Source organism: Amphiprion ocellaris, chromosome 7 (genome assembly GCF_022539595.1).
Source record: "Amphiprion ocellaris isolate individual 3 ecotype Okinawa chromosome 7, ASM2253959v1, whole genome shotgun sequence".
NCBI lineage: Eukaryota > Metazoa > Chordata > Actinopteri > Pomacentridae > Amphiprion > Amphiprion ocellaris.
In genome coordinates, this window is record NC_072772.1 from 28,704,688 (window position 1) to 28,731,148 (window position 26,461).

The 26,461-nt window shown below is 39.7% G+C and overlaps 1 protein-coding gene across 5 annotated transcripts in view; it reads left to right on the plus strand.

The window, feature by feature from the left end:
* Positions 1-2,550: 2,550 nt before the first annotated feature.
* Positions 2,551-26,461, plus strand: part of nbeab (neurobeachin b) — a 193,748-nt gene continuing 169,837 nt past the window's right edge. For 4 of the 5 annotated variants that reach the window (XM_035944771.2, XM_055012144.1, XM_035944774.2 and 1 more), the window contains exon 1: positions 2,551-3,392. In XM_035944771.2, coding sequence (XP_035800664.2) covers positions 3,120-3,392 — 273 coding nt within the window. In that variant the 5' untranslated portion in view covers positions 2,551-3,119. The remainder of the gene's footprint in view (positions 3,393-26,461) is intronic. The other variant, XM_035944776.2, reaches the window with a different exon arrangement.

A 26,461-nucleotide genomic window follows, 5' to 3' on the forward strand; every position in this document is an offset into this window, starting at 1 on the left:
TGTTTGTATGCACGGACTCTTAATTTTTGCTACAAAATCACCTAGCGGAAACTCACTTCTGTCTGATCTGGGATGAGAGGGACCTCTGCTGGCTATTTGAAAGCAACACGTGACTAAGCAGTCCACAAGAGAGTACAGCATATGTCCACTTTAATCTCAGTTTAATGCAAACATAACAGTGATTCGGAATGTTAATGAAGATAAAATAATTTTCTCTGACTTTTGCTCAGAAATTGTATGGAAATTGGAAAATGTGGACACAGCATATAAACCTGCTTGATTGTTATTTTGTCCACTAGATGGCTCTTTGTGACCAGAAGAATATTCATCATGACTGGGGCAATATTTTATTCTCCCTAATGGCAATATTGCAGTTATACTGCTGTTTGTCACAGGTATTTTCTGTTTTTTTAAAATGGGGATGGTATGGGTGAGAGGGTAGATATTTAATGCCAAGATATCTAATGGGGAAGCGAATATGCCAATTATAATGAGGCAACTACACTAATTGTTTACATTTAGAGATGCCACCAACTCTGCAACCTTGTTAGATATTAAAATATACTGATGGCTTGAAAAAAAAGTTACCAGTTACTGAGAAATATTAAAATCCCAACCGAGATCAAATTAAAGGTTGTGGAAGTTGAGATATGAAAGTGTGTGAAGGGATCATTTCTACGGTGAAGATGGTGAGACCCAGAATTTGCAGAATGATCATTACCTGAAAATCGACAAACCTTTCCGTGCAGTCATTGAGTCTGGATTCTTTCTGAAGTGTGAATGGTAAGGTCAAACCTCCTCTACTGACCTCTCTTCAGCTCTGACGGGGTTTATAGTTGTTACTTCAATGGGGACCAGTAACCTTGACAGTAAGGATGGGAGGATAGAAGCGACTGACTTTCTGATAGTGATTTCCTATTGATGTTAAAAGAGCACTATCAGATGCATCGTTATGTTGGGACAACAAATTAAAACATGCAAGGGCTAATTCTGTCAAGCTTAATTGGACACAGTCTATTAAGTACTTCGTCATGCTCCTTACAATCTAATAGTGCAGCTTTCTATTAAAACATTTACTGTAGCAAATAAAAACTTCAGTGTATTACAAAACAACAAACATAACATGATGAAATTATATTTTATTCATATGCGAGCAGGTTAAATAGCCAGAATGGCACTTTTTAAATCTAAAAAAAAAAAAAAATAATCAAACATTCAAACTGTACATTAGTAGACTTGATAGATACAGATGTAGAAAGCCACACATAATTTCTTTCTCTTTTGAAGCCATGCTGACAGATCAGCTTAATGAGGTCATGAAATGCAAGTCAGTCTGGCAGACGGACAGAAATGTTGCCAAACTGTCAGTGTTGGTCTCTTTTACATAACAAGCGGAACTTGATGTTTTTCAAATGACATTTGTGCTCCCAAATAAGTTGAAATTGCTCCAAAATGTATCTACACAGATGACTCTATCTGTATTTCCTGCTATTGGGGTCAATGCATCTTTTTGGCATTAGATTCTAGGCAACATCAAAAAGGCCATATAAGATACTGGTGAACTCAATCCCTTTGATTGCTTCATTTTAGGAAAAAGGACATTACCTTTAAAGTTAAATGTGTCACCAGGAAAACTGGGATGAAAAAAACTTCATGCTAAACTCTAATGAGAGTTGCATAGCCTTGCGCAGACTATCCAGGGTCACCTTTGTGCCTTGCAGACTGATCAATAAACTGTATAAACCTGGATCTTCAGCTATAATAACTCAACTACACATGTACCCGAGGAAAGAAAAAACTGCAAAAACAGGCTGCATGTCAGAAATGCACAGACACCTGCACAATGGATGCTCAAGCTTCATATGACATGAGTTTACAACACAGGTTTCTAGTTGATTATATATCCATCCTCTATACACCGTTTAATCTCCATTAGGGATGCAAGAGTGGGGGGTGGAGCATATCTCAGCAGACTTAGGGCAAAGGCAGGGGACATCCTGGGCAAGTTATCAGTCTATCACAGGGATACACAGAGAGACAAACAAGCATATTCACATTCACACCTACGGCCAATTTAGAATCACCAGTTAACCTCAGCATGTCTTTGGATTGTGAGAGGGAGCTGGAAAACCCATGCATGCATAGGCAGAACATGCAAACTCTGGTTTGCGTCCTGACATGGGCCTGGGATGCGAACCGGGGATCCTCAAGCTGCAAGGCGACAGTGCTAGCCACAGAATCACTGTTCAGCCTTTCTAGTTGAATATGCAACAGATTATTGATCGTGCCTTCATTCAGGTGTGGCACCCTACTTCCGGAACACGTGCACGAAAGTTATTAGTGACGTCATTGGGAACACCTGTGTTTTTACGGTTCAAGTTGAGAGGGAACATTTACTTCACTGTTTGTAGATTTTTTTTTTCACTATAGCTGTTTTGTATTACTTTTTAAACTGTTTTCTGTTACTTTTCTTCCAATTGTTTAATTATTTCTCCATTTATGCAATTTTTGCAGGAAGCTCAAGGTAGGAAATTTAAGCCAGGTAACTTGGGAGAGCAAAGTTTTTGCGCAGTAGTTTGGTTAAAACCCACCTGGTTTCACTGACTGACAGAAAGACACTATATTAAATGCATGAGGATGGCTTACCTTTTTTTTTTTTTTTTTTTAACCCTCCAGAAGTTGTTACTTAGTGGCCACGTTTCTCGCCTACACGGTGTTCGCGGTCTGCCTCGGAGCTCCGTCAGCGCAGGCGTGGTGAGCGGAGCCGCAGGCAGGGGGCGGCAACATGGCGGTGACAGCAGCAACAGCAGCAGCATCGACACGGAGCCGCGCATCCAGGAAAGCGGCACACACGCACATCTACGCAGCTCCGTGAACGCAGCGCGTGTCAGTCAGCTCGGTTAACCGGCTGCCACCGACAGCACGCCGGGCTCACTCACTGGAACTCTCCGGAGTGGATTTTACTGACAGAGCGTGCTTTTTTGTTTTGTTTTTTGTTTTTCTCCGGTGTTTATTATTATTGTTTTTTCCTCTTAATGCTCCAGAGCAGTGGTTAAATATATTACACACACACAGGTAGAGAGAAAAAAAACAACAACAACGGGAAGCTTCTGGGGGAAATGACAAGCGAGAGACCGGTGACAATGCCGGGCTCTCTGTCGCTCTCGGACCGACAACCTCCTCCAGGTCACGGGCAACGCGCGGCCGCAGTGTCCGCTGCTGCCGGCGAGACGACGATGATGTCCGGCTCAGGTTCAGTGGTCCTCCCGGCTGGGATTATAAACCCGGCGCTTCCTATCCGGAATATCAAGATGAAATTTGCTGTTCTCATCGGACTGATCCAGGTTGGAGAGGTTAGCAACCGGGATATTGTGGAAACGGTGCTGAATTTGGTAAGCAAACATTTTTTCCTTCCGTCACATCATTGCCTAAAAAACAAAATCTGGAGTGATGTGATGCTGGCATGAGACAAACTGTTAACATCTAGACTGTGAGAATTATTTGCAGCAGCATTGATAGAGGAAGCCTGGGTGCCCCGGGATATGTGAGAGTGGTGAACATTTAAAACTCACACATGCACACACAGGGTGCACTGAGGAAAAATAAAGCCACTTTTTAAGTTTTGCAGTCCAACAAACTTCCCTGTGTTTTCCTGACTCGTGTAAGTAAGGGTGACTTGCACACTTGGGGAGATTTAAGGAGCAACGTGAGTTCTCTGTAGCCTTCCTGGTGCACTAGTTCAGATTGCATTTAGGTGGAGGTGAATGAGCAGAGGCAGCAGGCATGTGTGTGTGTGTGGGGGGGGATTTCAGTGGGCCCAGACCTTCCTCATAACATGCCAGGCTCTATAGCTGCTGGTAAGCTGCTTTCAGGGAGCCCAGAAGTACCACAGCACCCCTAATAATTTGATCAGTGCAGCTCCTCAGCAATGTGGTAAACAGGATGAATATTCTGGTTCTGCTCATAACTAAAGTGTGCACTTGTGTAATGATGGCATTTATTTTGACCCACGGGGTATTTGTTTGCAGCCGTTTCAATCCCCCTGTCTAAACAGGCCTGAAGAGTCCATTCTCATAATTCATTGTTTATTATGGCTGCAGCAAAGTGAGTCGAGAGCGAGAAGTAATGATTTCAGTACAAGGTGTCTGGGGATTTGAACCCGTAGTACGACCAGGGTTGGTAAATGAAACCAGTCATCTCACTCGGCGTGAGCTAACACGGAATAAAGAGGCTGTGAAGCCAGTTCATACCTTTTGGCTTTGACCATCTGCAGGGGTATTACAGAGCCTGTTTGGAGTCGTTGGCCTCTTCTTGTTAGTACACTGGAGATTAATTACAAACCGTTCTGGCACAACAGAGATCCACTTTGTGGAGCAGGACAAATTGTAGCCTTTGGCATGTTCAGACATGAGAGTGGTACTCTCTCTGACACCTTGCCCCCTAACACTTTGAAGTGCTATGCTCATAGGAAGTGTGCACAGGGCAAAAGGAATAATACGCTACACACTTGTGTCATTTCAATACTGATTCTCCAGACAAAATTGCACATTTATACACACTAGAGACTGATCTTTTAGTCATTTCTCTACGTTGCTTGATTCTGTTGACCTACTAATTGCAGATAAATTGTCATGGCTGCCTTGTGCTCCTTGGTGCATGTTTTCTTTCAAACTAATTTGTCAGTGCTCTTCTATGTAACATACAGTAGGATGCTGTGTATTCCAACAATTCCTAGCTGCATACAGGTCACAAACTTTTGAATGACAGAATTAATTAACAGAGTGCACTGCTGTGGTTAGCTATTTAGGAGATCAGATCAATTTGATTCTGCTTGACTTGTTTGAGAACAAAAAAATCTTCTTTAATCGAAACAATGTGCATACAAATAAACTACAAATAAAGCAGCAATCTTGGGACCAGACGACACAGTAATTGGTAATATATCTGCCTCTTCATCTAAATTGCATCACAGACTGTGCACTAACCCGCCTGTCTGTCAGATTCCATTAACAGGATTTTTGTGTCCCGAAAAGTTCAGGTTGGATTTCAAGTGCAGAATGTCTGAAGATTCTGAATGATTCCAAACTGTATCTCATCGGGTCCAATTTATGTAGTAATAAAATAATAGTGTTTTTCTTCATCTCCAAAGTACAGCTCAGAAAAGAAATTGTGGTTTGAAGATTGGCTTGAACATTTGAAAATGTTTCTTATTCTGTTATTTTCTGATTTTAGAGTAGTCAACCTACTGCTTTTTCCAAGATGAGAAAATAGGAGTCGATAATTGCCACCTAAAATGAGTCATTCAATGAACGGTTCTCTGACAGAAGAGAAGGTCACATTACTCAGCCTGCATCTTCATAATCAAAGTCAAGTATGTTCTGATGGATAATACATTAGAGATTGGCATTAAAAGAAGCTGGTGTCACCTATAAAATTAGGGAAATGCTTTCAAAGCACATCTTCATCTTGAGCTTGACATTTGGGATTAACAGGGTTCCTGTGTGCTGTCAACAGATTGTTGATATTAAAGCAAAAGCATGACATGTATGCCATGTCAGGTTAATTATCACAGCTTATTTAGGCCTAAATAAAGGGATGCTTCACCCAAATCCTGTGTTTTTAGTATCAAACTACAACCCCCTGCAGGCTTGCAAGGTAGGCTTTAAAATATTCCTACTGAGCTGTCATCAACTTGAACTTTATACCAGTTGCATCAAGTCCAGCAATTTTTCATCTCAAAACACTCATTGAAATCTGTAACATAATCCACTTACTCTCTATATTTGTATGCTCATATTTTACCCAAGGAAGCCAAACTTTCTGTTTGTAGCTCCTGCACTCAACAGTTTGTGTTTGCTTGTCTCAAGGTCTTGTCTTAAGCAAAGCTAACAAACAGGTGAAGTATTTTTCAGCAAATGATTTTGGCTTTCACTGTGTGTTAAAGGAACATGAGAGGATAAAAATGCTGCAGGACTGGCTTGATTCTGAAGTACTGATGGGACTGATGAACAGAGATATGCAGATCTGAGCTCAGGCTGACCAGAAGCGCAATTTCCCATGAAGAACAAAACTGCCAATATGGCCTTTCAAGCCTACAGGGGGTGTTGGATGCTGAAAAGATTTTTGGTGCGTTATCACTTCAATTACATGCTTCACCTTGCTGGCTCTATAAAAGGGGCATGAAATCCTCTACCAGCTGCCAAACATAGGGTTTTATGAAAAACATTTTCAGAAAACTCTTCTGCTAACAGAAGTAGATTGCTCTTGCTACTGCAGTATTCCCTTTCCATCTGTGTCCGTGATTTTACAGTAAATTCTGTTACTTGCTAAGTCCTTACTGTAGGGAGGCCCACTTTTTGCTTATTTAATATAGCTTTGTATTGTCAGCTTAGACGGAGAGCACAGCAGCATATGTTGGTGTTATATCTGTCCTCAGTGCTTTATTAAATACATTATTGATGATAGTTGCCAAATCAATTATCACTAGATTAATGACATTACACATGCTACTACAATTAACATTATGACAGGCGCAATGATGCACACTGAACTATACTTAGTAATCACTGATCCTCGCTGTTTCTGATTCCAACATGCTCTTGAGAACAATTTCCCAGAATAGGAACCATATAAAGAAAGGACATGCATTACTGTTCAAAACCTCTAACATGCTCAGCTTTTGAATAAAAGCAGTGCAAGCTGACACACCTGAATTGTGTGAATGCTCCAACAGAGTGGTGTTATTATCTGGAGCTCAAGCAGTTGCACTAAATAGGACTTTGTCACTCTGCCTGTGATAATTAAGGTTCCACAAGTTCTAACTTGTTTTGGTTTGTAGTACTCACACTCCTGAGAAGTCAAGTTTGCTATATATATGCTAAATACAGGTAATTTTCTTTCACAATGACATAATCCACCTGGAGATTTTTGCACAGCAGTTTTTTTTTTTCTTTTTTGAAAGCTCAAGACTGTTACAGCTGGATCTGGGGTTTGTAGCCTGAGTCCCACATGTGATTAGCTTCAGGAAACAAAAGCTCTTTGGTCAAATTTAGAGAGCTACTGTGGTGTCTGGTAAACTTTATCGATTGTTCTTTAGTGGTCTTTCCTAAAGCAGCTTGAGGTCACAAAATAGTGTATGAATACAATGCCAAGTCCCTTTGCTTGTCATTGCAATACATGTTTTTATTTATTTTTTGTGCCATTTCTTGCCAAGTAGTCTTGATGAATGACTCCCTCCAACTGAAAAGCTAAAAATGTGTAGATAGGATACATGACATGGAGTGCGTTTATATGTGATCCAAAGATATAACGTAAGAACCAAGTGCTGCTGATGACTGCATATAGTTTACATCCATAAATGAGTTTATTAATGCTGTAGTCATCATAACAAGATACAAGATTGGATTTTTGAATAGAATATATTGCCTGTGATATATTCTGTATAAAACATTTCCTCATGCTTTTTGTTTAAAATGTAATCTGACTGACATTAGATTTCTGTCAAACATGTATTTTGTGCAGGAAATTAGTTGAATCGAAAAAGTGGACTTAATTTCTCTTTGAATATGAATTATGTTTTGGAAAATTGTATTGAATTTATTTCCTGAATTGCTCAATAGTTTTGGCACGAGCCAGCAAATTTTAGAAGTATGCTATAAATCTCTTTTTGAAAGTGTTGTGTCACTGGGTAGTTTTAATCAGACTGCAACGGAGCCAGTTGGCGTTCTTTAGGGACAAAGTGTGAAGAGGAAAACACTGTATCTCAGAACCTTCACATCCTTTTTTTGAGAGGCTAAGTTCTGTATGTCACTACAGGATGCAAATCGCTGCAAAGAATGTACAGACGGGTGGGAAATTAAAGCAAGGACCCTCGGCCCCTTCAGCGAGGTGATCCGGTGGCTCTGTTATGCTGTCGAGGGGCATTTTGTTGGCATGGTTTGGATCCACTTGTACCCTTCGAGGAAAGAGTGACTGCAAATCAATACCAAGCAGTTCTCATTGATCACCTTTATCCTGTGATGAAATCTTTCTATCCTGCTGGTATCTTCCAGGGTGACAATGCTCCCATCCATAGGGCACCAGGGGTCACTGAATGGCTTGATGAGAATGATGTGAATCACACGCCCTTGCAGTCGCCAGATCTCAACCTATTTGAAAATCTATGGGAGATTTTAGACCACTGTGTCAGAAATCGCTCTGCACCATCATCATCAAAACACCAATTGAGGGATTATCTTTTGGAGGAATCCTGTTCTTTTTCCCCAGTAGAGTGTTTGAGACGTAGAGAATCAATGTCAAGGTCCGTTGTAGCTGTTCTGGCAACACTTGGTGACCCAACTAAGACACGTTCTGCTGCTTTTTTCTCTAATTATTCACCTGTCTGTATATGAGAAGTCATTTACCCCAGAGGCAGTTGGCTTGAGCAGTTTTGAGGGACTAAGTTTTGATCTCACCTCTGTATTGTATTCAATTACAGTTGTGTGTGTTTAAAACAATAAGAAATCTGTGATGGGGAAGTGAGCAGATGTCACCTCACATCTGTATCCAATGCTGCTGTTCTGCCCACTGTCCAGATATTTAGTTAGAGCGAATGCTTTAAATTGCTCATAGATGTGAGGGTAAGTTACTTTCTGTCTGAGCTGGCCTCAATCATGGGCTCATGATGTGTCCAGAGACTGTTTGTCCTCTGCCAGCCAAATAATAAGACGGGCTGCAGCCTCCTGCATGTGAAAACAGACCTAATGAGAATGTTCTGTATGTTCCATTTAAGTGATTGATTAAACAGCTTGGGGAAACATCCGTTTGGCACATCAACAGACACTGTTTCACTGTAAACATTAGCGAGTTAATGAAGTAAGAGTTGGACATAATTGCCCCGCATGACCCCCAAAAATCTTGTTTGTGCAATTGAGCAATTGAATGAGCTAAACACTACGATGCTCCAGTTTTTGTGCCACTGTCCCTTATCAAAACTAATTAAAAGGGGATGCCATTAATCTTTCATGTACAGTCAGGCTCAAATGAAAGCTGTAATTAAGATAATGTGTTATAAGACAGGTTGCAAAGTCCTGCCTTCAAGGTTGATGTAATTCCACAGGAATTAAATACAGTAACAAAGGGAAGCTTTTGCTCTGCAATTTTGCCTAGAGACATTATCCTACTTGTATCTATGGAGTTTGTCTTTTGCATGTCACTGTATATTAGATATGCATCAATGTAGTAATGTCCCTTGATTTAAAAAACAAAAAGAAAAAAGCCTCTGTGGTGTTTGCCTGTCTCACTGAGCAAGGTAATGTATTCTACAGCACTGGAAGTACTAAGAAAATGGATTGCTTAATAATCTTTGGAATAATAAGTAGCCTGCCTCCTGTGATCTGAGTGTACGTGGTGTAATATAAGGTCTGAGGAGTTCTGCAAAATAGGAAGGTACTAATCCACCGAGAGTTTTGTTGGTAATAAGTAGCAGTGTGTAGTCTGACCTGGATGAGGCAGGAAGCCAGTGGTGTGAAGGCAGAATTGGTGCTATTATTTATTTATATACTTACTTATTTTCTTTGAGTTATTTTTCTTTTTCCTCCTAGTAAGACTACATTATGTGCCAGCTGGAATTTCTCAATGCTACTAAGACCTGAGAGAAACATGTTGCAGATGAAAATAATACTGCTACCCAGACTGAGAGCTGAATTTGATAAATGTGATTATGACAAACAATAATAGGCATTTTGGCCTTGGATTGTTGCCTGCATCTGAAAAACAGATGTGACATAATTTTATCATTGTGTAAACTCCACTTCATGTTGGCACCACTATTACTTTTGTTCTCTGCTAACTCATAGCCTCATTATGTCGCTTGCTTCCATCCACGTAAAGTTTGTAACAGCTTGTCAAAATTGCTTGCAGTTGTTAGATGATATTGCCAACAGCTAATCTGCCAGTCGCTAAGAGACTTTGTTGAAATATTGAACTTCTTCCACTGAAAGGAAAGCAGACAGTGCTGGATCAAGGGAAGCTTTCTGAGGTCTCAGTTTTTCAGCTATAGATTCAAGATTCGACATGGATTCGGTGCCGTTCTTGTTAAGAAGCAAATGTCTTCTCCCCAAAGTCAAGCCACTACTTTAATATTCTCTAGATAATTACTAAAATGGTGTCAATTGTTTGACCTCATCTGAACTTTTGAAGTCCATCACGCGTGGCCTCTTCGGTCATCCTGCCTAACGCTGAGATCTGCTTTAAAAACCACAGATAACATGCTCATTTTATGCAACAGCCTCCTCAAGCAATCACAATCTTTTATATTATTATGCAACAACAAAATGAAAACAATATAATATTTATTATATTATTAATTAAGTACGTTTTCTCTTTGATACATCATCCTTCTGTTGAAACCCTGATAGATTGTAGTTCTGTTGCAAAATGCTGATCTCTGACAGATGAAGAGAACATCTGCCATTCCAATAAATCAGCCACTGATGAGTATTTTAGTATAGACCATGACTCAAAGGAAGACTTTCAGTTCCTACTCTGTGAAGGCTGTCTTCAGAAGCATCTGGAATCCTTGTTGTCCTAAGCTGAAAGAGGTGATGGTAATTTTAACATGTATGTTTTTTCTTTGGGGCAGTTGAAAACAGTGTTTATCAGGCATTGCAAACGAAATGTTTTGCATATGGATATTAATTAGAAATACCCTCGCAAAATTAATTAACTTTTCTTTCACAGTGTTGTTGAACTGAAATCCTTGCCAGAGCAAAACCTTTATTTCCCCATCTGCCTTCCCAAAAAAAACAAAAGCAAAAAAAAAATCCCTGACAAATAAGCAAAACAGGACCAAAAACAAACAAACAAATAAGAAAACTACTTTAGTCTGCGGCTCACTTACTGTCGAGGGACAATCAGTATATCTGGAAATGCATAATAGATGAAAGAGAAGAGCTGAGACTTGTGTGTGGCTTCAGCTGCTTTCAGTTATGGTTGGCCGACACTGTGAGGGTCCCTCTGCTGCTGTTCAGGCAGTTGCACACTTTGATCAATCTTGAATCAATCTGACCTCTGGGTGCTGGTACAGTTTTACAGATATCACACTCACTCCATTGTTTGTGTGTGTTTTTCTAGAAATATTGGCTCGTGAGATCCTGCCTTTTTTTTTGCTTTTACCGAAGGCTCACAGCATGTATGGCATCCCCCTTAGACATACTATGTAATTGATTTACACTTCATTTTCCATTAGTCCATTTTTCAGAAATTCTGCTGGAAAAAATACAAACAAGTCTGCAGTGACATGAAGAATCATTCTGAGATCGCAGTCTGCTTTTGGATTTGTTCAACAGAATAAACAATTGTAGAAGTGTCCTATTGATCTGTGCATTGTATCCTGCCGATGCTCTCCTGTAGTTGAATACATTCAGACCTCTGTGTGGAGTAGGGTAATGAGAGATCATTGGAATACATGGATTTAAGTATCATATTAATGCTGGTGATACACCAGGAAAAATACCAATATGCTACATCCTCTATATGATAATAGAGTTAACTCATCATTCATCAGGAGCAGCTGTACTTACCTTCCTGAATTCTTTACTGAGCCTTTCATATTTTTCAGTTTGAACCACATGCACTGTAGGGAGCTATAGTACAGTAAAACTGTGCTTCTGTAGTGAAGTTTATTTTCTACTAAGCCATCCAATTTCTGCCAACAGCAGTTTTCTCTGATCTACTCCATGATAATCTTCTTAGGATCTGAGGGAAAATTGAAATTCTGATTCTGTGCAAATTTGTTTGTTTAAAAGTGATTTATCTGAACTCTCAATTGAGTCGGGGAGTGTGCTGATATGCACTTTCCTGTCCTCAACCAAGGACAAAGCGAAGGACTGTACTTTTACCATTTTTTACATTCTGCAATGTCAGCAAATGCTTCTTCTTTTAATATCTAAGTAAAACAGCCTTCTTAATTTCCATGAGGTCTCTGCAGGTTTTGTAAAACGTTCTTGTTGCCCAATTCATCTTATTTTTATCACTAAGTTATTTTTTGTTGCACTTTAAAAAAGAGATACAGTGCTTACAAGGAACAGTAGTATTTGTATTTTTAGTTGTTGTTGTGAACACTGTCATAGTCATTATTCATGCAACTCCTTGGGCTACTAGCATACTTTTACTTGCCAAATTAAGATAAGAGATACGAAAGATGAGATACAACTCTATTAATCCAGATGGAAAATTCTATTCCCAAATATTGCTCAGAAAACAAAAATAGATGACATGAGAAATGCAGTGCCTAGTAGAAAAAGCAAAAAGATGTAAGCAGGATACATTACTGGAAATGAAAATAAGTGACTAAAAATAGGACGTGAATAGAAAAAGTATTAAGTAATACTAGGAACCATACTGAGATAGTAAAGCCTCACAAATGATTATGAAATATTGCACATGATAAAGAAATTTTGCTTATTAAAACAGTACTACAATGAAATTTAATTCTCTGTCTGTTCACTTGTGCTGAATTAGGAATTTAGAATACCTGTGTAAGCCAGCTTTCATTATGGCAACATCAGCAACATGGAAATGCTGTTTTTTTCTTAAATGGTTCCACTGATAACAGCCAGTGCAGTAAGGAAATATTAAGAGAAGGGTCAAACGGCATTGAAAAGGCCACGGGTCTATTTTCTCTCTGTTGTCCCTTTGGCCTTACTCTTCTCCCGCTATTCATCCGTCCTACTTGTGCACTGTTACCCCAGAGAGATGCTGATAGTATATTATTTGGCTGCTGCCTACATTAGTGTCAGGATGCATTCTAGCATGCATCCCCCAATTCAGTGGGGTGATGTTAACCAGGGACACAACTGAGTCCTCGGTGTGGGGACTTTGTCTTTCAGGGCTTATTCTGATGGAAGTGTGTTACTGTGTTACAGTACATTATGATGTAGAAAAGTGTGGAAAATGTTGAGAGAGGTGATGATTAAAAAGGACTGAGATGGCAAAAAGCCCTTCTTTTGTTCTAAGTAATCTTTTCTGCTTCCTTACTATCCAGGACATGGTATAGTAACACCTACATGCACTTGCACACCCACTAAACTGAGAGCTGAAGGTTTTAGGTTGAGCTGAAATTTAAATTTGCCTGCTCGCAAAACCACCTTAAATCTGGTGGCTTTCTTACCAAGTATTACTGTATTTGCTCATTTATTTGCGCGTTTAGCCATTTATTCACAAGGAAAAATCATATTCAGATTTCAAATCTTATTCATTTCCTGGCTGTGCTGCATAAAAGTATTTCCAACAGCATGCTGCTGCTTTCTTGCCAGATGTCTGTTTGCGGTTGTGCTGTGATGATAATTCTTTGTTACACTGAGAAGACATTCCATTGATGTTTGATCCAATTTGGCATCACTCATCCTCCTCCAACCTCCGAAGGGCATATTGCAAGAAAGTCCATGTTACAGTCTGCCTGTAGAGATTAGTCTGTGATGAAGTTAGACAACTGTACATACTTTACATACTGTATATATATATGAATGAATTCCCTCTGTTTTTGCTCATCTAGATTAAACATATTTTTGAATGACATAGGTACATTTTACACCTTACATGCCAAAGTCACTGACAGAACAAAATGATCTTTATTACATATAACACACTGTTAGCCTTACTCAACTGTGGTCACTTACTGCACCATTGTTACCAAGACTTGTTTACAGCCAGGGACAAGTGTGCTGGATCATCATCATCAGTAGCAACAATGTGAATACTCAAGCTCTCTCCCTGGTGGAGCTGGTGCTGGCAGTCGCCCAAATCCCAGCCTAGGTGTTAATGTGTCGTCTCCCGCCGCAGGGACAAAACCCTGCATACACATGCTCATTTCTATGGAGATGAGCTGCATCTCTGATCAGGCAAACATGCAAAGTCATATTGCTCGCTGCAGCAGAATAACAGCACTGTAGCAAAGTGTTCACATCGCAGTGCAGATGCAGCAGAAGCAAAGATAGAAAGATTTGATAACTACAAAGCGAAGGTGCTAATAGAATCTGTGGCCCTGTTACTGACAGTCATTATGTGTTATAGTGGTGCTTGAAAGAAACAAAATCTTTGTGTAATTCGCACATGATGAATAAACACGCATAGGATTCATTACAGATAATAAAAGCCAGGACATGTCCTCATCTGCTGTAATGTTGGAAAACAGCCTGTGCATTTGTATTGGATGTGGTAGGAATGAACTTTTTTCACATGGAGGAGGAAATGATTACTCGGCTTTCTTACTGTCTTTGTAACCAGGTGGTGATTAGAAAGGTGATGAACAAAAAGTGAGTAAAGTAAAACATGCACATAATGTATGGTCTAGGGGTGAAAAAAAACATTAAGATCCATATGCTTGTGCCCCTTATGTTACATTTTGTGGAGGCAGTGAATGAAAGAATAGATCTGTCAGGATTGTGTGTTCTAACATAAGTCATCGTTCTGAGTGCTGTGCTTTCAGAAATACAGGTGCTTGAACACATGTTCACTGTCATACAACAGGAGTTTCCCAGTGAGAAGGCAGAGCATCTCTTCTCTCCATCTCTGCTAGTAACAGAGCACATACAAGACAGAGGGTAGCCCACTTTATTGGTGGAGCATAAGGAATGATGTCCGTATTACAGGAAGTGACAGATTTATAATTCTCTGTTGCACACGAGCCACTAGGCAGTTAATGATGTGTGCTGTGAATACAGATTTCTACATTATGCCTGACAAAGCTGGCATTGTTGATGGGATGGTTCTGTTTGGAATATGTTATGTTTTCATTTACACTTCATTCCCTTTGGTCTTGAAGTGCGACAGCACTGTTGTCTGCAGGGTGTTAACATTATGTCTGAGAGGCCGGGATGCTGCATGTGTTCATCCCGCCGCAATACTTTTTTAAAAACCTGTGAGGGTTTTTCTTTTGATAAAGGTTAGTGTAATCAATCTCCTAGATGTTTATATTTATTGCTCCAGTACAGCTGGGATGTTTCCATTTCCTGCTGATATTGAAGCATGAAGGACTCCCTAAGAGCCTGATCATACACTGATTTAATGTAGCTGAAGTAAGGGAGAAATAATGGAGGGCTTAGTGAGAGTTAGAGGTTTGGATTATAATTAATACTAAGGGATCGACGTAATGAACGAAGACTCCATCCATTTTTATGGCTCATTATCCTTCTTGCCACATTCTAACTGGATCTTTTTATGATTAGTCACTTGGACATTGTCTGCTGTCTGCTTGACTTTCCATCTGGTTCAGTGAGCCAGCTTCCAGATTTTGATAGTCTCTCATCGTGTGCTGGTGCATATTTAGGTATACCTTTAATGAAACATCGGTGGAGCATAACTTCAAATTCAAATGCCATTTAACGTCAGACTTCCTCAGCACAAAAGTCTTGCTCATGCATATAAACATGAGAGACTAATGGAAAACTACCTGTGTTCTACTTCCCTTCTTTAATTAAATGAATTGGAAATGGCAACTTCATTTCTCTTATTCAGGTGATCAATTCAGAGTGTGCTTATCCAGTTAGAGGTAGCTCAGTGTTTGTCCTCTCTCATCTGGGAGTGCATCATTAACTATGGACATAATAATAATGTGTGGTACCCTATAGATATTTTTTAAGCTTGTTTTGATTTGCTTTTGATGTAGCTGAAACCCGTGTACGGTTGTGCTTGCTGTTTACTTGATCGAAACTATCATTTGGAGAGGGAAAAATGTAAGTTATATGCAGTCAAAGTATCAAGGTTACAATGCTTAACTCCATAGAACAACAGAGAGTGAGTGCTGCTCATCTCAAATATACTGAATAGTATCTTTAGCCTTCCTCCATGCTGCAGTGCGCATCAGTTATGTAGCTTTGGGGATTCAGTTCGCTCTCCGTATGTTGTATCCATAGGCATATTGAAGCCCAATTTCAAGCAAAAACGAGATGCCGAATGTGTCTCGGGCTAATGCTATTAGTTGTGAGAGCTGGACTGCTTTGAAAGGAACATCTGGCTGGAGAGCCTCACTGTTGCTCCAGAGTCTCAAGCAGAGACGGATTACTGCCGTGGCATTTGGTTGAAGATGATTTAGCATGGAATTAGATGCCCTATATGGAACATGGCTTGGGACAGTGTGACAGTCTTACTCTTCTTATTAATATGAATACAGGGTGTTAGGAGTGGTAAAAGACTGCTAAGATTGCTGAATCCAAGCATCGGGCTTCAGACTGATAATACAGGCTTTGATTCATATTTAAGTTGTTTATCTCATATTCCCTGATGTTGGGCAGAAAATCCTCACTCTGGACACAGCTTACATTCACTTGTTTATATAAATTTTGTTGACAGGATTTTGTTTCTCAGCAGGATGTAGCTTTTCCTAAGCTGCAGGCTGATTTTTGATATTATCTGTCACAGTAAATGTATCCCACCTCTTTATCCCATCTCTTCCCTCAAGCTTTACCTTTACTTGACAAATCTTACAGGTGTACGATATAAAAAACATTTAAAGGCAAAATAAATGAAAAAATTGAAACAGCTGGTTTGTAAGAAATAAACAGAACTAATCAGTGTTGATAAGGTTTTCCTCTTTTGGGCTGACATTAATGACTGTTTTCCAATCAATTCATTTCATTGACTATTCTACCAATTAGACAGAGAATCTAAATGGTTAACTTTCCTTCAAAGGCAAAATGACGATTTAATTTTGTTTTGACAAACTGTTTCATTAAATAATGAACTGTAAGGGTTAAATTACGAAAATGTAGGGTTAAACTGGAAACTCCAATATGATAAAATCAATTTTAAAAAGGGCTTAATATTCAAGTCATTTGTGAAGTGAAATCTCTTAACAAAGTACAACATGGACATGGAGCAGCTAAAGCAACCTCTTTCTCCTTATTGTGTAACTGTTGTAACTGTTCTGACTATACATCAAAATCCACTGCACAGCTATCGACTTTAACTCATTGATGAGTGGTCAGTTGACATCGTGGTTAGAAAATCTGGATTTTATAACCATGGAAATTGGAAAATGACTGGTGGTTCACGTGTTATTGAACAGCATTTCAGTCACTATGTCATACCGGCTCTGCTGTCTGATGAGAGAAATGGAATAATATGTACATAAGAACAGCTTTATTGTGATTTCAGCTGTGGTAAAATACAGTCTGTATGAGCACAGAGAGCAGGAGAGAAGCAAACATGTCAAGTGCCTCCACATCAAATAGCAGCTTTGTCTCTCTCTTATTCTGTTCACGCATTGCACTGTGCTGTTGTGGTCTGCTACTGAAACTCCCCACAGTTTACAAACCATGCTTTTGTTCTGTGACCATTTGAAGTACTCCCATACTTCCAAAGGGGTCTCTTAAAACCTTCACGCTCAACTGAGTGGCACCCTTTTTTTTTTGAGGAAGTTAAAGAAATACATAGACCTGGTAATGCTGACCATGCGAAATGGCCCCACATCATAATTCTAAATTCCAAGTCACTCTGGAAAGATTTTCTTGGTCCCTCTGGAAACTAGACAGTGGAATATATTATGTATTATTATCTTGTTACTGCTGTCAGGTTTGTGACTGAGAAGTGGACTGCTCTCATTGAGTGAAAATAATAATCTGTGCAGCCCCATTGTTATCCTAAGGCACTTAAAAATTAAATATTCACATCAACATTACTGCATTTAGATTTCCATTCAGACTGATATTTAAAGTGAATGAGGCCACAGCCACACAAGAACTGCAGCTATGCGTCTTCAAAAGAGGATAAAAATCCTTAGTGAGGAGAGTGGTTCTGTATCCCAGGTGTAAGTTTTCGGAGGTGGCATATTTTCTCCTCGAAAGCACACTGTTATTGTGCTGACCAACCTCGCTTTCACAGGTAAATATGGGGCTCCACGTTCCTGGAGAGAATCAGGCTGTACTATTTATATTACTGGTGTCACAGTATTAGAAGGAGCTTGTGGATATGTCATCACAAAGCTAAAGTAGTACTGCAGGTTTTCACTTCGACCAAGGCCAGAATTACTTTCACTGAGCGTCCGAGGAGTGTCATTATGTCCAAACTGGGTGACTGGAATGAATAATTCAGTTTGGCAGATACGAGCAGTGTGACAGCTAAATTGAGCCTAATTGTTGACCATGAATACATATTAAATATTAATAAAATGAATGCATTTAACTCTCCTTTTGGTGCAGAGTGATGCTGCTTCAGAAGAGAATTATGCTGTCTGGCTTGTTTTTGACAGCTGGTTTTACAGTTCTGGGTTTGGTCACAGCGGTGTAAGCATGTTTTTTGCTTTCTTCTTCAATCGTACATGGGCAGGCATGGCTGATACAGGGCTCTGCTAACCTTGGAAAAAGCGCTGTTTCACCACATGGGGGTAGTAGATGGGGGATGGGTAGTGAGGTGAGGAGCAGTTCAGGACAGCCTCAATGCTACTCCAGGGCACAGGAGGACAGCCATGCGAAATCCATGTGGCAACTGCATCTGCACTTTATAGCAATGTGTTCACAGCTTCGGCTTTACACTAGTTAGATTATTCCAAGTTGATCGTCACGACTAAGAATAGGAAGGTGTTCCTGTGGCCATTGTTAACATTTTCAATCAAGCGTGCAGCTCTGTGTCTGTGGGTCAGTTTTGATATTTTCCTTTCTCACAAATAGCTCTTCAGTACTATCCTTTCTGTAAAAACTGCATTTTGTTTACACTTGATCTGTTTTCGACAATCTCAAAGAAACTCTGTATGATTGAGTTTAATAAACACGGTTTACGTGCACGATCTCCTCAAGTGTCTGTACACTCTCTGTGGTCAAAGCTGGTCTGCTCTTTCTCTGGAATAGTTTTGCCTGGTTTACTTTATTAAGAGCATTGAGAAAATTATTGAGCTACTACTGATCCAGAAATGTCACTGGGGCTTGAAAGTATTTATACTGCCAAGTCTAAAAAAGTCATACATCTTTGTACAAATCAGTACAAGTCTTCCAAAAATCCCCAGTGATCCTGTGCCAATGCTGACCACACTATTCTTTCTGTCTTAGACCAATCTGTGTTTTAAATTTGGAGCCACTGTTAGGTTGTGAAAGCTTAAAACAGCAGTGTGAATGTCATATTCTGAAGTTGGGCCAGCTAGCATATACTATGAGATACAGGGAGACTGATTACATTTAAATACGTACATTATTGTTAACAGTCTGCCACAACAATCAGATTCTTAATTATTAGTCTTTTTCATGCAAAAGCACATCTCGACAGAAATGTCAGAGCAAAAAAGTCTGAGTTACTTTATCAAGTGTTTGTTTCTAAAATTCTACTTGCATTCTAAATATTTTGTCTTATTACAGCCTTTATTCAAAACACAGATTATCAGTGAAGCATCTTGGTTTCTTATATTAATAGAAAAAAGAAAGAAATCTGCCCAAAATCACATATGCTGCAACCAACCCATTTTATTATAAAAATAGTCAGACTTTTTGCCTGATCCCAGATAAAAGATATCTGCCTTTGCAATGTCCATTTAATTTAATTTAATCAGTCTGCCTTAGGCAGTACTGTATGTTTTTTTGTTTTGTTTTTGTGCTTTCACCAAATTTGACTCTGCTGTTGCAAGGTTTCTTATTTCTTAAACAATCTTTTGCTGTAGAGGATGTTCTATAAGACAGCAGTTGGATGTTTTTTGCCGTTCTTTGTGCTATAGATGCCACAAAGGATTTTTTTATCACTCATTATAAACAAACTAAAATGTGAATCTTTTCGTGAGAAATTGGTCGTGCTTGTTCGCATTTCACACTACCAAAATACATTCCAGCATCTCAGCTGCATATACTGTATAGTGTTCCTATTTTTGAGTTTTCAGTTGCCGTGTTATGTCAGTGAATTCTTGTTCATTCATTCACTCTGACAGCTGTCATTTCAGTCAGTGAGTGGGAGTGATTTTACTGTGCCTCTAGCAGTCAACCATATTTCAGGTTTTGGCCAATGCTTTGTCGCTAGTTTAGAAGACTGAGCGTGTGACCTGTTAAATGTGAGGTCGTCTTGAGTGTGGCAGGTGGAAAAGAAGAAAGTAGCCTGAGAGTCACAGGAAAACAAAGTTGGCAGTAGTCATCATCACACCAGAGGCTCTGGTTTGTAACTCCATCAGTGTGATGTAAGTAGAACCTCAGTTACAGCCCCACAAGAACTATATTAATGCATATCATTGGTATATATTCATGTGAGCTGAAAAAATTGCTGGAATGTTTTGTTTTTCATTAAAACAAACACAATATGCACAGCATTCATTAGCATTAATGAAGTTTGCCACTAGTCCACAGAATGATTGTAGAGTTTCTGCTGGCTCAGAATGAGCCTTTGTTGGGGTGAATATGAACAACGGGAAACACAATCAGTCCGGGTACAGTGAACACAGTGAGTATGTAATACCTTATTTGACAAAAATCTTTGCCTTTTCCTTTTATTTATTGTGTGCTTGAGAAAAGTAAACCCCGATTAACAAAAATGGTTAAAACTTTGAATTTTGTTCTGTTATCATTTTGACACTGGTGATTTTCCTTTGGTTCCTGCTAAGACCTCTTTGGTGGATGCCAAAAATCCCTCTATGCAGGAAAAATCCTGCCTTGTAAATTGTATAATTTTAAATGAACAAAATTGTTGAACTGTTTCTGTGCAAAGTATGAAAGATCTTTTTTCTAAAAAGTGAATTCAGAATGTAACACTTGCTCTGCTGTCATATTCAGCTATATTTTATTCCTTCAGGCAGTATGTAGCCCTTTCATTGGCTGGGCCCCAGTGTCTTCAGTTAATTTGTCATCTTTCATGTCGGACTTGAAATTAAATTATGGATCTAAACACTGCATACATTCAATTACTGGCAGAAATGCTAAGTTACTGTGGGATGAGCAGCTTGTCTAATGTGTTAATGTTGTCATTTTAATAATGCTTGGTAATGTCTAACAAAACATCTCTCTTGGGTATGAAAAAAATGAGTAAACCTCACAGTCTGTCCTGTGTGCTGTGTTTTTGGAAAACACTCAGTTAGGCTCTGTAAGTCACCATATGTGAGGACTTGTTTCTTGTTACCATCAGAATATAAACAGGACTGAAAAATGAAATACAGTTGGCAGAGACATTATTTGCCAAAAATGAGATCAGTGAGCGTTTACAGTTTACAAGCTGATGTATCGCAGTATGACTTCATCTCCATAATAGCAGTCAGAGCTCAACCGGGTTATACTAAACAACTTGGCATTTACACCCTAGATTACCCTACAAACCAGATTAAGGATGGAAGTTTCCATGCCTGTGAAAGTGCCCACTGATTGAATCAAATCCTCGCTTTTAATACTCACAGTTCAGCTGCTCAGACCTCTCTGTCTGTAAATGCTCCAGAACGACACTTTGGGGGGGGAGAGACAGTCGGTCCGTCAGTACATTCAGTCTCGCTCAGAGGGGCAGCTGCTGCTTCCAGGTCTGTCACCGAGTCAGGGGTGTCGCAGACCATGCGCCTGTGTTTCTGCACTGAGCCGTGTGATTGCCATGTGTCAGAGAGCATGGCCAAGTCTCACTCGGGGCATCTGCTGATTAGTGTGTGTGTTGCATGAGTGACTGTGTTTCTTGGCCACCCCGTCCTCTCCTCCGCTTTCTTGTCCTCCGAGTCTCTGAGATACTGGCCGGTATGGCTGGCTACTCTTTTGTTTGCCTCACATTAGTGTTAACACAGCACCATTTGGAGTCCTTCAAAGTAATTAACTTGTGCTGCTATCACAAACATTTGCCGCATTGGAAAAACAAAAACATGCTTGCTAATGAGAGTTTGTTGCATATTTTTATTGTCCAACACTTTGTCTGTTTTCTCAACACAAGAAGAAGAACTGGGTATTTTGGCATTTTTCAACAGACAGTCTGGAGAAACAATACTGGAACACTGTTTACACAATGTTTGAAAAGTTTAGTCTGAAATCACCCCCAGCTACATCTGCATCTAAAATAATGATCAGCGTGCACATTTTTCAGCCAATAACCATTCTTGTTTAGTTTTTTATTTAATATGTTTTATTCATATTAACCCGACTGTCAAATTCAGCCATCATTAGTTTGTGTTAACTTGCCTGTATACCGGAATAGACACAGTGGACTCTTTTGTGCACAAGTAACCTGTATATTTAAGAAAACTAAAGCAGCAGCGGATTTTCTGAAAGTGTCAATATGCCGTTTGAATCAGAGAAAAAAAAAACAACGTTACACCTGTTGCAGCGTTTGTCTAAATGTTCTCAGCTGGCAAGCCATGTTACTAGAGCTAAGCTGGATTTCACTTGTTTAGTTGGTGATCTTTTGCCCATTATGTAATTATGGAAGCATACTTTGGCTTTTTCTCCTCCACTTCTGGAGGTAATTGCTGTGCTTTTTGAGGATGAAGTGAAGGGCTTCACGCTGTGGGCATACTCCTCAGTTGGCACTGTAGTGTGACTCTGCTGTTTCACAGCCATCTGGCTCCACTGTCTGTCTAGACTCAGGTTGTTCACCACACCCTGCTCCATCTATAATTAATGAATGTCCACATGTGCTTGTGTCCATAAATTCTGCAATAATAATTGCTCTTGACTTCCATCCTTCATTTGCAGTAATACAGATTGGTGTCTTTGCTGCCATCAGTAGTATTCTCAGTTCCTTGCTAATTTCAGGAGCATGTGTGCATGTAATTACCTTGGATGAACATTGCTTTTTCGCCTATTTGCCGGGTCATGAGTACAGGAGCACTTGAAACTGAAGCTCTATCCATAATGGTGTGAGAGTGCATTTTTCTCTTGTGTGGTGGTTTATAAAACCTCTTTCACATATACATTCAACAGCATGCCAAGGCCCAGGCAGTGGTTTGCAGGCATTCACACATACATGTAAATCTCATGCATAAATAATATGCTTGTTTGGTTCCAACATATCACATAACTGTATATGGGGAAAACAAAAAAGATGTGGTGACAAAGCTGGGTAATACTTCTCATTAGTCATGTTCCTAACCTGGGAAATTACTGTGTCTTACATGACTCCTGTTTATGTGTTGAAATGTGACACTGAGAGGAACTTGTTTTTGTTTTCTTCTGTTTTTGTTCAAATGACTAATTTTGAATAATGTTTTTTGACAGACTAAAGCAAGTTACAAAGTAAATTACTGCGTTGCAATGCCATTCAAGCACTGTGTGGTAGAAATCCCTTAAGCTAAAGCATCAAACATGATCAGAATAATTACCGTGCCACACTTTTTTCTGTCTTATTTTATTTGGTTGCTAATCTACACGCTTGCACCCATACGCTGAACAAACAAACCTCACATTTTGGCCATTTGAGTGGTTAAGTCTGGATGAGTATGGATGTACGCCGCAGAAAGAATTGGAGACGGTGCTCTGTCTGCAATTCTGTCTGGAATTGATCAGCGTATGTGAATGAGAGGGATGCATTGTTGACATTACTCCCACTTTCAGTGAGCAGCATTCTGCTCAGCGGCCTCATGACGTCAGGCAGATTGAAGCTGACAGATTGTGTTGATGCAAGTAATTACACAGTAGATCAAATAAGAGCATAATAGAGCCATCAATCACTGTGCTGCAAACATACCACAGCCATGCAGTACACATGTGTGTAACCACACAATAAGAGCCATTTTGATAAAATGACTGTAGTCATTTAGGCATTCTTTCTGAAAAAATGGCAAGTATGTGTTTGTGATATCCTCTGTTTTAACCAGCAGCCCTGTTTGTATCATTTTTTCAAGCATCTGTTTGCTTACTGCCTGAAATACAGTTGTTTTTTCTGGTTGATTTTTACAAGTTATTCCTTCAATGCTTCACTGCCACGAGACTGTCAATAGAAGCTTTCCATGCAGGTGATTCTGGCTTGTTCTTGCTGTCTTGTGTTTTTGGTGTTTGATAACATATTTGACATTCAGCTGGAAAGAAAAGTGAAAAGCACTTTGTCTTTGACTGATGTAAACCGAGCATGGCACTTGGTTGTGTTGTTTTATGTTGCCGTGGTTTGTTTCATGGCAGCTTTCAGAGCTTGTAAAAATCTCTCTTGCAGAGAATCGTCTCCTACTGCATCTCTGTCCACTAGTAGTTCAGTTTAATGGGTTGTATCAGTGAATATCACACATTCAGGTACAGTCCTGCAGCAGACTGCAAAGATTTTGTGTTTGTGTCTGAATTCTACATATTTGCAAGCTTTAATGCATATCCATACTTTGCTTTTCGCCATAGAGAACCCAGGCAAAGCTTGAATTATTCATTCTCTTTTCATTTTCTCCCAGCATGAACATGACAGTCAGGGTTGAGGTAGAGGTTGCAGTGAGCTAAGGAAGCATTCTTCTTTTTTTCTCCTCTTCATTTTATAAAGTCTCACTAAGTGAATAAAGCATTTTGAACTCTATAAACATTTGAATAACAATAATTTTGGTCCACACTGTTATTACTGGGGAAAAGTGAACGCACATTAACTAATCTAACAAAGTATGGACAACATTTTTCCACCACATCAAGAGTTAAATATTTGCAAACTCTTTTCTACTGTTGATGGATCCCCAGTATTAAGGTACAAAAATGTTTGGACGGATCAGGAATATAATTCTTTGAATTAACCTTTTATTTTTGTCAAAATCTCCTTTTGTCCAGGGAAACTCTTCAAACTTCAATCTGGAAGCTGTTCTTTTTACTTGTATATGTAATATTTTTTAATATTCTACAGCAACATAGCTATAGAGTAGCCAGACAACAAAAACACTTTTGTGCAGCGTGTAATATGCTTTTTGTGTGAAATTGATTTTAGTTAAAATAGCTCAATATAGTTATAATAACAACTCATTACATGACAATGTGGCAACACCGACAATGTCAAAAGGGGCTGTCATGGAGATCTGTAAATTCTGGATGTGTGAATAAGCAAGTCTTTGCCAACAAGTCCATCACATCGATGTAAAATGTGATGGTGGAGTCGTAATTGTATACTGAACATACTGCATGCAAATATATTTTCTAGACAACATGCTGCTTCCAACACAGTGCGGTATGCAGTCCGTGGAAGTTACCATAGAGTACTACTTAGTCACATGACAACCGGGCTTATAAGATCATCAGCAGCCATAACATGAGTCAACTGACAGGTACAGGGAAACTTCGGGTCCTGGTATTAATATGGATGTCACTTTGACACATACGGCCCAAATCGACATTGTTGCAGCCCAAACACACTCCCTTATGAAAAATTTTTCAATTTCAGTATCCTTAATCAGCAGTTCAGCGCACCCTACCACAAAACGAAATCTGCTCAGGAACGGCTCAAGGAATGCAACAAAGAGCCCAAGACTTGCCCTCCCAACTCCTTAGAGGTACCTCATCAAAGCAGCTTTTAAAAGTAGCCACTTTGATTATTACTGATTGATTATTTTTCTTACTTGTGCTGTTTAGTTGTTTTTTCATTAATACAAACAATGTTGTAAACATAGTCTTTGACATATTACTGTGAAGGTTTCTATTAGCTCACCAGCAACATGCATCCTTTTTGATTTAGGAATATTGAAGACCCACTGTGTGTCTATCCTGCCTCTGTTAAATTCTACTACACTGATTTTGTATTCTAACTGGCAAGAGAGGAGAATCAGGGATGATACCAGCAGCCATAGGTAAATCCTTTTCCTCAGTCTCCTGTAAATACTCGCATTGAATACATGAACAGTGCTGAACATTGCAGTTAAATAATTTTGCCAACTTCCACTGTTGTTGCCTTGGTACTGTTTTCCCCAAAAGCATCAAGTGGAGCAAATGGGGTCCAGCACAGGTTGAGATTTGTCCTTTTGTCTATTGGTAATGGCCATGAATTTTCCAGGACCGACAGGCCAGGCAGCTGGGGCAGGCAGCAAGGAGTCAAGTAATTACACTGCAGGACTAGAGGGGGAAAAGGCAGCGCTGCAAGGATTCTGAGGTGTTGAGATTGGCTGAAGTGGCCGGACCTGCCCCTGTGGAGGTGACACAGTGGTGAGAGAGGGCAGCTGATTCTTGAAGAAACGACAAGCAGTGAGGCTAGAGACAACCAATCGGTCGAACCTTGTAGAGGGAGCTTATTGGAAAGACAGTATTTGACAGTATGCAGACGGCCAAGCGACGGCTTTACTTAACCACTGTCAGTCACAAGAGATTGCCATAGAGTCCCAAAGAGTGGAGGAAGGCATCTAATACCATGCTTCGACACCTCGTTGCTCTTAGCACTTGCCTGTGTCACTGTTTAGTTTGACCAATAGAGTGAAAAGATGAAGCAGCCCAGCAAGTCCTCCAGATTTAATTGGCCAGTGTATCATGGCTATTGGACTGTAATTAACAGCATTAGATGACAGTAGAGTCCTCCCTCCTACTAGTCCAGCAGCATGCCTGGACTGGAGAGGCCTTTGAAGCTCCCATGAAGCTGTTAATGCACCTGCACTAAGAGACAGCAGGGTATCCCT